The 12,670-nt window shown below is 36.9% G+C and overlaps 1 protein-coding gene across 13 annotated transcripts in view; it reads right to left on the bottom strand.

The window, feature by feature from the left end:
- TAOK3 (TAO kinase 3) overlaps positions 1-12,670 on the bottom strand; it is a 185,680-nt gene that overhangs the window by 53,510 nt on the left and 119,500 nt on the right. For all 13 annotated transcript variants that reach the window (XM_027956529.3, XM_060400770.1, XM_060400766.1 and 10 more), the window contains 3 exons: positions 11,817-11,908; positions 3,499-3,592; positions 2,507-2,588 (listed from right to left, as the gene is read on the bottom strand). In XM_027956529.3, the coding sequence (XP_027812330.1) occupies positions 2,507-2,588; positions 3,499-3,592; positions 11,817-11,908 (268 nt within the window). The remainder of the gene's footprint in view (positions 1-2,506; positions 2,589-3,498; positions 3,593-11,816; positions 11,909-12,670) is intronic.

Raw genomic sequence — 12,670 nt, 5'->3', positions numbered from 1 at the left:
CTTGTCACCATATTCCTGTGACCTGTTATTCACAAGAAGAAAAAACTTAATTTTGGGTAGAAAAGCTAGTCAGCTTCAGACCTACCTCTTCAGGATACTCAAAGCCAGAAAATAACAGAATAAGATTTCTGAGAAAAAGAAAATATAAACCAAGAATCTGTGATACTTAGCCAACGTGCAATTATAAAGGCAGCTGACATGTTTAAGCTTCACAAATTTAGGCAATATAATTCTGAGGTTTTCTTAAAACAAAGTAAGAAACAAAAAAAGACTGGAAAATACACATGCAGAAAAAGATGAAAGAAACCTGGACTATTCTGTGGCCAATAAAAGACATTTATATTGTAAAAAAAAAAAACTCCCACATACTTTATTGATATTAATGGAACACTGCCTATGAACACAGAGCCTATAATACAAAGTTACATGAAAACAGATGCTCAAAAATGCTATATTTAAATCAAATGAATGCAGTTAACACAATAATTTTGTCACCAACATGTATGATGTAACACTACGTAAATATCTGTCTTATTTATTTATCACATATCTTCACTGCCTGATGATTTGGCAACAACCTAACTGAAAGCTTAGAGTTGGTATCTGAACCACTGGCAGACTCTGTCCTGAAAACTTTGAATTAAAGTTCAGGCGGATATTAGTCACTGGAACATCACAGTGATGACCAGAGCAAGGAGAAATGTTCTTTGTCATAAGGCAAAAAAGGTGGGTGGGGTGGGGGGCAGAAAAAGGGAAAAGTTGGAGGGAAAAGTATCCACGAGGAATATATAGCGTATCAGTTCAGTTCAGTTCAGTCGCTCAGTCATGTCCAACTCTTTGTGACTCCATGCACTGCAGCACGCCAGGCCTCTCTGTCCATCACCAACTCCTGGAGTTTACTCAAACTCATGTCCATTGAGTCGGTGATGCCATCCAAGCATCTCATCCTCTGTCGTCCCCTTCTCCTCTCACCTTCAATCTTTCCCAGCATCAGGGTCTTTTCAAATGAGTCAGCTCTTCGCATCATGTGGCCAAAGTATTGGAGTTTAGGCTTCAGCATCAGTCCTTACAATGAATATTCAGGACTGATTTCCTTTAGGATCCAACTTTAGGTTGGATCTCATTGCTGTGCAAGGAACTCTCAAGAGTCTTCTCCAACACCACAGTTCAAAAACATCAATTCTTTGGTGCTCAGCTTTCCATATAGTTCAACTCTCACATCCATATATGACTACTGGAAAAACCATAGCTTTGACTAGACAATTGTTGGCAAAGTAATGTCTCTGCTTTTTAATGTGCTGTCTAGGATGGTCATAGCTTTTCTCCCAAGGATGAAGTGTCTTTTAATTTCATGAATGCAATCACCATCTGCAGTGATTTTGGAGAACCCCCCCAAAAAGTCTGTCACTGTTTCCCCATCTATTTGCCATGAAGTGATGGGACCAGAAGCCATGATGTTAGAGCCAACGTTTTCACTCTCCTCTTTCACTTTCACCAAGAGGCTCTTTAGTTCTTCTTCACTTTCTGCTGTAAGTGTGGTGTCATCTGCATATCTGAGGTTATTGATATTTCTCCTGGCATTCTTGATTCCAGCTTATGCTTCATCTAGTCCAGCATTTCTCATGATGTACTCTGCATATAAGTTAAATAAGCAGGGTGACAATATACAGCCTTGACGTACTCCTTTCCCTATTTGGAACCAGTCTGTCGTTTCATGTCCAGTTCTAACTGTTGCTTCTTGACCTGCATACAGGTTTCTCAGGAGGCAGGTCAAGGGGTCTGGTATTCCCATCTCTTGAAGAATTTTCCACAGTTTGTTGTGATCCACACAGTCAAAGGCTTTGGCATAGTCAATAAAGCAGATGTTTTTCTGGAACTCTCTTGCTTTTTCAATGATCCAATGGATCTTGCCAATTTGATCTCTGGTTCCTCTGCCTTTTCTAAATCTAGCTTGAACATACTGTGATAATCTTGCTACTTCTATGCCTAGCTACTGTCTCTGGACTTTAAATGACAAGGCCTATGTTCTAATCCACTTTGTCATGATGAGCTGCCACAGGAATGATTTACTATATTTCATTACAGTTCAGTTCAGTTCAGTCGCTCAGTCGTGTCCGACTCTTTGCGACCCAAAGAATTGCAGCACGTCAGGCGTCCCTGTCCATCACCAACTCCCGGAGTTCACCCAAACTCACGTCCATCGAGTCAGTGATGCCATCCAGCCATCTCATCCTCGGTCGTCCCCTTCTCCTCCTGCCCCCAATCCCTCCCAGCATCAGAGTCTTCCAATGAGTCAGCTCTTCACATGACGTGGCCAAAGTACTGGAGTTTCAGCTTTAGCATCAGTCCTTCCAAAGAACACCCAGGACTGATCTCCTTTAGAATGGACTGGTTGGATCTCCTTGCAGTGATTTTGGAGCCCCCCAAAATAAAGTCTGACACTGTTTTCACTGTTTCCCCACATGACTTTAAATCCCCCTCCTCAAATATAAATTTGAAAAATTACCTGTAACAGTTCCGCTGATGTTGGCCTTTCCTGAGGCATTTTCTGCAAGCAGTAATCAACAAATCTCCTGAAGGGATCTGTCCTGTGTGTGCAAATACATTGAAAGAAAATAAAATCAGAGTCTGTAGAACATACTGATCACTTTAAATAATTTTTATCCAAGGGAAAACTTTTTGTTTTGGGAGGTTTTTATTAAAACACTTTGGAGTGTCAGGAGAACTGGCCCATTTTCAAGTTTGAGGTATCTAAAATTAATTCTTTAGGATAATGAATGTGGACAGTTTCAAGTCAGTCAACATGTAAACGTATCTTATGATATAAGCAAAGTCAAATTGTAATATATCTCAGAAAATGAAAAATACTATATTTATATAAAACAATTTTGTATACATTTTTCTCTCCAAAGATAACAGCTCTCATAAGTCTAAAGCCTATATTCTTCACGACAAATTGGTAACTCTTTCATCACCCACAACCTATAACCAGGTAGTAAAACTTGAAGCATAAGGGACAGAGAACCTAGGAGGATGCTCTCTGGATGAAAATGCCTTCACTCTAGAAAAGTTCATTCTGTCTACTCTTCTTGGACATTGCCCTTTTACAGTAGCTCTGTGATTCTAACAGTTATTAAAAATGTTATAATTTTCAGAGAGGGCACTTTATCCTTGCTGACAAATGATTATAATGAGATGATCAATATAAGACCATCATGACTTAGAGACTAGACTTGTTAGGAAGGTAGCAGGGCATATATGTACCTGTTAGAATTTCAGTTACTACATATATTAATAACACAGTACAAGCCATAGTGAGGGCAGAAATACTGTGTGTGTGTAAAAAGTTCAGGCTTATAAAGCATCTGTGTCTGTTATCATAGCATACAACGAAGGAATGAAATGCTTCTAAGTCAGATATTTAAAACATAGTTTAGTGAAAGTGCCAAAAACATATGGTGATTTTCTTACAGATTTAAAACGACAGCTCAGCCTTACCATTCATTAGACTGTAACGTGGGGGAGTCATTCTGGGCAATGTGATATAAGGCACTCATGGCATTCATGTTGAAAAGAGGGGGCTTCCGTTCCGCTGAAAGAAGAGAAACACAATAAAGCAGTTCTTGAAAGACATTAGGCAGATGGAGAAATAAGGAACTGTGAGCAAAGCTTGGCCACTAGCTTGCTATTATCATCATGCTGCATAATCCACTTATTGTAATCTCTAAGGTTGCTCAGGATAGCCATTCAAAAGAAGCTGCTGGTCATCTTAAAGTACACTAGAAAAGCTCCAAACAGAATCCATTTCAAGAAAGTAAAAAAATTTTTCCTATGGATCTTCAAAAAGTTGAACTTTGTTTTCCTACAATAGGTATGAACATCTTTGTGTGTTGTTTTATTTCAAATAAAAATGTGTATTCATTGAAAAAAAATAGAAAGCAGAGCAGTTGAATTAAAAAAAAAAGATTATGGAACATCTTAATCATTACCAACAGAGTACGGAAGATAGAGTAATTCAATCCAATAAACACCATTTGAGGGCTCATCCAGACCAATGAAGTGGTACAAGTAGGGGTGGAGGGGAAAAAGGAGGATAAATGTAAGCAAGGTTTGGTCCATCCATTTTCTAAGGAGATACTCACTGAGTCAGTTGCTTCTTTGTAAAATACATACTCCACTTCAGCCCATTGTGAACTCCTCTTTGGAATTTCTATTACTCTTTTAGTAGAGTGCTCACTTGGAATGCACTCTCCTATTGCATTTACATAAACATACACATCTTTCCTCTCAACACAAATCATAAACTCTTAAGAGCAAGATCTTATAACCTTAATACTCTTGTTCTTTTATTTATTCTCTAGCATATGTAATAAGATGCTATTCAAATATTAGGTGTTCCACTTATTGATCAAAGGAAAGAAACAAGGTTCTAGTTCTTAGCACAGTTAATTTTACGCTATTTACTAGTTATGTCACAGAAGATAAATCACTATCTTGTTCCACGTGCTTATCCTAATGGATTCTTGATATAGTTCCACTCTGTAATTCATAATCTGATCTCAGGTTTCATCAGAGCATCTTGGTTTTTAAGTAAAGATTTAACCACTTTAAAAAAAGTGAATCCAGCTTATTCTATGTAAATTCTAAGAAACAGAACAAGAAATAAGGGCAGGGAATAAGAAGTTTCACGTAAGACATTTTTACTCATAGAAGGAAGAACTTCTGAAAAACCAGAGTGGTAAAACAAAACAAAAAAACCCCATGAAACCCAGAATGAATAATGTTGAGGTAGTGAACTTTAAGCTATCGGCAGAGTTCCAGTAGAAGCCAACTATACTTATCAGTGATCCTCTGGAAGGGCCTCTTATATTCTTAACTGAATGATCTCTGATATCTTTGAAATGTGACAGTCTATGATTTGATAAGTATTTTTGATTAACTTCTCAATAGGATACTTTACACTTACCAGATATCAGTATTATAGGGACATGGACTGTTAACAAGTGGAAATTTGAAAGTTGCAGTGTGGACAAAAGGATTTTATACCTGTTTCAAGCATGGAAGGCAAAAAAAAAAAGTCTCAGGTTTATTTTATTTATCAGGAGGTAGATCTGAGAAAGTTTTTAGAGCTTGGCCTTCTGACAACTTCAAGTATTTGAAGCCATGTGGAAGCAGGAACTCATCATGTAACCATCAATGGATTCCCACTGTTCTTAGGACAAAGTCTAGATTCTTAAACAAAGTCTCCTGGCCTTTACTAACATGGCCCTGGCTACTTCCAGCACATCATTTTGAGGAGAAATTTTCCCCCATTCTCATGCATCTGTTGCTTCACTGAAAGAACCAAGGTCAGAGCCTTTCACACATGTTGCTTTCTCTGTCTGGTCTCCCTTTTCACTTTTGTTCCTTATACTTTACCTGGTTAATTCTTCCTAATCCTTCAGGTTTCACCTTAAATAAAGTTGCATTTCTGCATTAGTTTAATACATATTTATTCAAGGCTTTTTATATGTTCACAATCTGTTCCTTAGGGAACCTCTGAAGACTAGGTGTCCCACTAGATTTTGTCACTGCAAATTATATTTTAACTTTTTACCACCTATCACAACCATAACTAGTTATGTAATTCTTTATTTAATGTGTATCTTCCTTGCTAAATTTCATTAGGGACAATGTCTATTATGTTCATCTCTGTATTCTCACTGCTGAGTATAACATCTGGTATACATTTTTGGTGGCCCCAAAATACCTCTAAAATAAATAAATAAAGGTTAAGCAAATTAAGACAAAGAAGAAACTTTGTTAACAAAGAATCTTTGTGCACCAAGAAGTCACAAAGATGACTGAGAAGTGACTAACTCTTGGGGCTTACATCAGATACTATGTGGTGGCTTCATTCACTATTAGAACAGTAGGAATCTTCTCACCGGCCAAAGAAACACAATTCAAACTGCTCAGAACATTAAATTGCACAGGAGAAACAGTAAGGAAGGGAAAATAGAAGAAGAACAAAGGAGAAATTTAGAAAGAGGAGGATGAAGGAACAACAAAATCCAATTCAATTATGATAAGGCTCCAAGATCTGCCTTTTCAAATAGACCTCAGTGTCTCTTCAATAATCCTGTGCATTTTATAAAGATAGTACTTGTATTTCAATTTTTAAAAAGATTTTAAAAAGGAAGAAGCTCTGCAAGACTAAATATATCCCTATCCCCTCAACATACATTACAACATTCATTTATTAACACAAACAGTGAGTGGCAATAAGAAAGTGAATGGAAGAAGAATATTCCAGGCAGAGAAACTATGTAACAACATTTATGTCCTCCTGCCCCCATTCCTTGGAGAATTCATTTCTGAAAAGTCAATTCCCTATCAATGCTGATGAACCATTTGCCAGCTTCTACCATGATCTGTGCTGGTGAACTAAGCGTCTGTAGATTAAACAGAAAAGCGTCAGATTAACCTATTCTTGAAATAATCTCAAAAACTAAAGTATCTGGTGACTGGACAATTTTAATGTCCAAGAATTTTCCAAGGATGCATGAATTTAACTAGTTTTTTTTCAGTGGAAGATCAAGTTAGCAAAGAGAATTTGTAAAACAGGTTTAACGGCTTGATCCAGGAAAGAGGGATGGTGCCAGTAAAAGTATCATCTTCTTGCTTTCTGATAATACCTCAGTGATTCAATGTACAGATTAGGGGCCTTCTTAAGAATATGCAATTCTACAGAAGAGATATCATAATAAAAGGGGACAAAACATTATTCAGTCACTACAACTTGTACTGTAATTTCAACATTAAAAGCACAATTTAGAGTATACTGTCTGTATGTGAAATTTCATTAAACCTCAAACACACAGAAAACTTAGAAAAAATATTGCTTAGGATTATATATGCAGCAGTTTAATCATCTTTCATTTAAAAAAATAAATTTCTTTTATGTGTCCATTAACAAGACTAATGCAGAAGGAAACGGCAACCCACTTTAGTATTCTTGCCTAGAGAATCTCATGGACACAGGAGCCTGGTGGTTTACAGTCCATGGGGTCACAAAGAGTCAGGCACGATTGAGTGACTGAACAACAACAATAGACTAATGCCAAGGAAATAGAGATGTTATGGTAAAGTTGTCAAAAAGGTACTTGTATGGTTTATTACATTACCAATATAATATGTTTTGAATAACTGCTGAGAACTTTAATATCCTTGGTAACAATTTTATTTTATGAATATTAACTGAGCATGTACTATCATCCTTCTCCGAATCTGTCATTAACAATAAGTTGCATTGCAATTCAAGATGCACCACTATTTTATGTATAACTTAGAATAAAATGCTGCCAATTATAATCATGAAATGCTGTTGCCTGTAAAATATCTTCCTATTTAAAGAGATGTTAAAATGTAAATTAAAAATTTGATGAAATATCACATATATTACTAGGATTGTGCTGAGGATGCCTAACATTTACTGAACACATACTATACACAAGATTTAATAATAAGCACATTAAGTCCATATTTTCATTTAATCCCAACAATCTGCATAAGGTAGGGGATCTTATTAGGCAAATTTCATAGAGAGTTAAAACATCTTGAACAAAGTCATACAACTAAGAAATGGCAGAGCTGGCATTAGAACTCAGGTTTATCTTCTTTACAACAGAGCGTGGGTGCTCTCAGGCATAATGTGATACTGTCATCTATCAATTTGAAGGAATAGCTGCCATGGAGGATAAGACAATTTGAGAGAAAGTTACTTTGTTCTTTGATTCAGTAAGTTCAGTTCAGTCACTCAGTCGTGGCCGACTCTTTGTGACCTCATGAACTGCAGCACGCCAGGCCTCCCTGTCCAATGCCAACTCCCGGAGTCTACTTAAACCCATGTCCATTGAGTCAGTGATGCCATCCAAGCATCTTATCCTCTGTTGTCCCCTTCTCCTCCCACCTTCAATCTTTCCCAGCATCAAGGTCTTTTCAAATGAGTCAGCTCTTCGCATCAGGTGGCCAAAGTACTGGAGTTTCAGTTTCAACATCAGTCCTTCCAAAGAACACCCAGGACTGATCTTTAGGATGGACTGGTTGGATCTCCTGGCAGTGCAAGGGACTGCTAAGAGTCTTCTCCAACACCACAGTTCAAAAGCATCAATTCTTTGGCACTCAGCTTTCTTTATAGTCCAACTCTCACATCCATACATGATACTGGAAAAACCATAGCCTTGACTAGATGGACCTTTGTTGGCTGTAATCACTTTATAAAAGGCAATCAAAGTTAGGTTGATATAGAGAGCATGTTGTTATATATATTTCAATTTAAAAAGGTAAAATCAGAAATTAAGCACATACAAGGGACTCTCAAGAGAGGAAATACCAAGTTATCTCCTGGAACCTGTAGCTATTTTGCCAATACCCACTGCTGTTTGAAACTCCAGTCATTATTACATCTACAGCATATTAAAAAGCAGAGACATTACTTTGCCTACAAAGGCCTGAAGAGTCAAAGCTATGGTTTTTCCAGCTGTCATATACAGATGTGAGAGCTGGACGATAAAAAAAGGCTGAGCACCAAAAAACTGATGTCTTCAATGTGGTGCTGGAGAAGACTCTTGAGAGTCCCTTGGATTGCAAGGAGATTCAACCAGTCAGTTCTAAAGGAAATCAACCCTGAATATTCACTGGAAGGACTGATGCTGAAGCTCCAATACTTTGGCCACCTGACATGAAAAGCTAACTCACTGGAAAAGACCCTGATGCTGGGAAAGATTGAATGCAGGAGGAGAAGGGGATGACAGAGGATGAGATGGTTGGATGGCGTCACCAATTCAATGGACAAGAATCTGAACAAACTCTGGGAGATGGTGACGAACAGGGAAGTCTGGCATGCTGCAGTCCATGGGGTCGCAAAGAGTCAGACATGACTGACTGACTGAACAACAACATATCTACATAGTATAAAAACTGATGTGATGATGATCTTGAATCATCATAAAAGGGTATGTGCCAAATCCATGTTATAGTTTAAATAGATTTAGGTAAGAAAAAACTTGTTAAAACAATGGGTGGGCACTAATTAGCTGTAATGTTCAACTCGGGGGACAACCTTGTAAAGCGCTGTAAGTGAGGAGGTGCTACTATAGTTTCAGTGTTACAAGTAAAATTTTGATTCATTTTAGAACATAAATGACAAAATAGGAATAATCCTTTCTTCTAAAAAATAGGTAGATGTAACTTCCTCTTCTATTCTCCAAAATTCAATATTCTGAAATGATATCTCTTACATCTATTAGTACACATGTATACTCATAAACAACATATAAAGTTGCTTGTAAAACTTTCATAATCGGTATCATACTGTATCTATACTCTTGTGACATTTTTTGTTCATTCAGTGTTGTGATCTGAGATTTATCCATGATGACACATGTAGATCTAGCTCATCCTTAACTGTGATATAGTAATTCATAATTAATTCAGTCATTCTTAGGATAAGAATTTAGGTTGTTTCCAACTATTCTTGCTTCTACAAACAAGGTTGAAGCCTTCCCCATTTTCTAGTGTATATATATAAAATTTCTAAAGTGTATACTTAGAAGTGTTGAGTCACTGACACTCATCAACCTTACCAGATGTTGCCAACTTGCTCTCCAACATGGTTATACCAATTTATACTCCTATCAATAGTGTTTGGGAATTCCTGTTTCTTTAGCAGCCTCCCATCTGGCTTTAAAAAATTATACCAATCTGATAAATATGAAATGGTTTTACTTTGCATTTCACTGAATACTAATGAGGTGGAGTATCTTCTGATGTTTGTTGTCCATTTATGCTTTCTTTTCAGTGCTAACTCCTTGATCATACTCATTGCCCATTTTTCTGCTGGCAGTTTGTTGTTTTCTTTTTAATAAAGAAATTTGGTAAAGAAGTCATGAGAGTTCCTCAGAAATTCGGGGCCAATACTCTGTTAGTTATGTTTCAACTACTTTCCATTAGTCTATACGTAAAGTAATGCTCAAAATTCTTCAATCCAGGCTTCAGCAATACCTGAACTGTGAAATTCCAGATGTTCAAGCTGGTTTTAGAAAAGGCAGAGGAACCAGAGATCAAATTGCCAACATCTGCTGGATCATGGAAAAAGCAAGAGAGTTCCAGAAAGACATCTATTTCCGCTTTATTGACTATGCCAAAGCCTTTGACTGTGTGGATCACAATAAACTGGAAAATTCTGAAAGAGATGGGAATACCAGACCACCTGACCTGCCTCTTGAGAACCTGTATGCAGGTCAGGAAGCAACAGTTAGAACTGGACATGGAACAACAGACTGGTTCCAAATAGGAAAAGAGTACATCAAGGCTGTATAATGTCACCCTGCTTATTTAACTTATATGCAGAGTACATCATGAGAAACGCTGGGCTGGAGGAAGCACAAGCTGGAATCAAGATTGCCGGGAGAAATATCAATCACCCCAGATATGCAGATGACACCACCCTTATGGCAGAAAGTGAAGAACTAAAGAGCCTCTTGATGAAAGTGAAAGTGGAGAGTGAAAAAGTTGGCTTAAAGCTCAACATTCAGAAAACAAAGATCATGGCATCCAGTCCCATCACTTCATGGCAAATGGATGAGGAGACAGTGGAAACAGTGGCTGACTTTATTTTGGGGGGCTCCAAAATCACTGCAGATGGTGATTGCAGCCATGAAATGAAAACATGCTTACTCCTTGGAAGGAAAGTTATGACCAACCTAGCAGCATATTAAAAAGCAGAGACATTACTTTGTCAAAAAGGTCTGTCTAGTCAAGGCTATGTCTTTTCCAGTAGTCATGTATGGATGTGAGAGTTGGACTATAAAGAAAGCTGAGTGAAGGAGAATTGATGCTTTTGAACTGTGGTGTTGGAAAAGACTCTTGAGAGTCTGTTGGACTGCAAGGAGACCCAACCAGTCCATCCTAAAGGAAACCAGTCCTGGGTGTTCATTGGAAGGTCTGATGTTGAAGCTGAAACTCCAATACTTTTGCCACCTGATATGAAGAACTGACTCATTTGAAAAGACCCTGATGCTGGGAAAGATTGAAGGCAGGAGGAGAAGGGGACAAGAGGATGAGATGGTTAGATGGCATCACTGACTCAATGGATGTATGTTTGGGTAAACTCTGGGAGTTGGTGATGGACAGAGAGGTCTGGTGTGCTGCGGTTCATGGGGTCGCAAAGAGTCGGACATGACTGAGCAACTGAATGGAACTGAAGTGAATCTTTTAATTTTTTGTGTTTTATATAGCTTTATATTTTAGAGCACTGGGTTGGCGAAAAAGTTAGTTTCAGTTTTTCCATAGATCTTATTGATGGAGGTATTCCTTAATATGAAGTTTTATCTGGGACTGCTCTCTATGTAGGTCAGTTTTTAGAATCTAATCTTTGATAAGCTTGCTAGTACTTTCCCAGAGTTCCCTTATATAAGCTGGAATGTAAATTAAGTATTGGACATTACTATGAAAGAAGGATATATGTCATTATTTGTGGTATGGAGAATGGATATTTTTCAAATATTAATACCAACTATTGTATATTTTTATACTGGTTAGCTGCCATATGTGCTCTAACTCTTTTACTTAACATAATAACATGAAAATATAACAGAGAGAAAAAGCAATCTTATGATGTTATAACAAAGCGTAGAAAAAATATAATAAATTCACATTACCTAGCACATATGTACCAGGAACTCATTAAATATTTAATAATAGCCGGATAAGTGAATTTGTAATTATAATAAGGAGTGATTTCAAAAGTACAATGGAAACAGCTCTTTGCTCACCCATTTCAATGCAGGTGATCCCAAGTGACCAAATATCAACTTTCCCATCATACTGTCCTTCATCCATAGCTAAGATCACCTCTGGAGCCATCCTGCCAAATATAATTCCCAAAACTCAAGTTGCAAATTAAAAATAAAATTCACTTAATAGATTCAACGAAATAGCTGTTTTTGAGCATATTCTAAAGTTTTATCTGATAAAGTTATCATTTCTTTACACAAATAATTTGAAAAAACACTACTGAAAATACAAAAATATACCCAGTGATTTACATGAAAAAATACATGATTTTCAACAGGCCTTTTACTATCCTTTGATCTTGGCTAAGTTACTTAATCTTTCTTTATATCAGTCTCCTCATCTGTAATATGCAGAGAATTTTATTAGCTACCTCAGAGATATTTGTAAAGGATTAATATGTATGAAACACTTTAACTACTTTAAACAATATGAAAAATACTTCATGCAATTACATAAAGCAATACATAATCAGGTATTTCCAAGATGTTATAAGTTAAAAAACAAATAAACTGGCTACAGTAATGGATATTATTTTGTTTGTCCATAATGGATTTTCATTAGGAGGGTAAGGGTTATGTAGTTTAAGATGATCTGTTCTCTGTTAGTGTGTGTAAGTAGTTGCGTAGTATATGTTATTTGATGATGGTGGGGAAAATTTCAAATAGTAGTTAATTTTTTTTTAGTAGGCAACTAAGTTTCCAGGGGTGTAAGTCATTCCCCAAGGTACAATGAAATTCCAATGTGTCTATGAAATAAATGAAAGGAGTCTTGAATAGAGTAAGATGAAACTTTAAGTCAGAATGACAAGTGAAATAAAGTATCAGAGAATTCA

Source organism: Ovis aries, chromosome 17, assembly GCF_016772045.2.
Source record: "Ovis aries strain OAR_USU_Benz2616 breed Rambouillet chromosome 17, ARS-UI_Ramb_v3.0, whole genome shotgun sequence".
Classification (NCBI taxonomy): Eukaryota; Metazoa; Chordata; class Mammalia; order Artiodactyla; family Bovidae; genus Ovis; species Ovis aries.
Note: the sequence above shows the minus strand (reverse complement) of the source record. Positions and strands in the feature narration are given on the sequence as shown.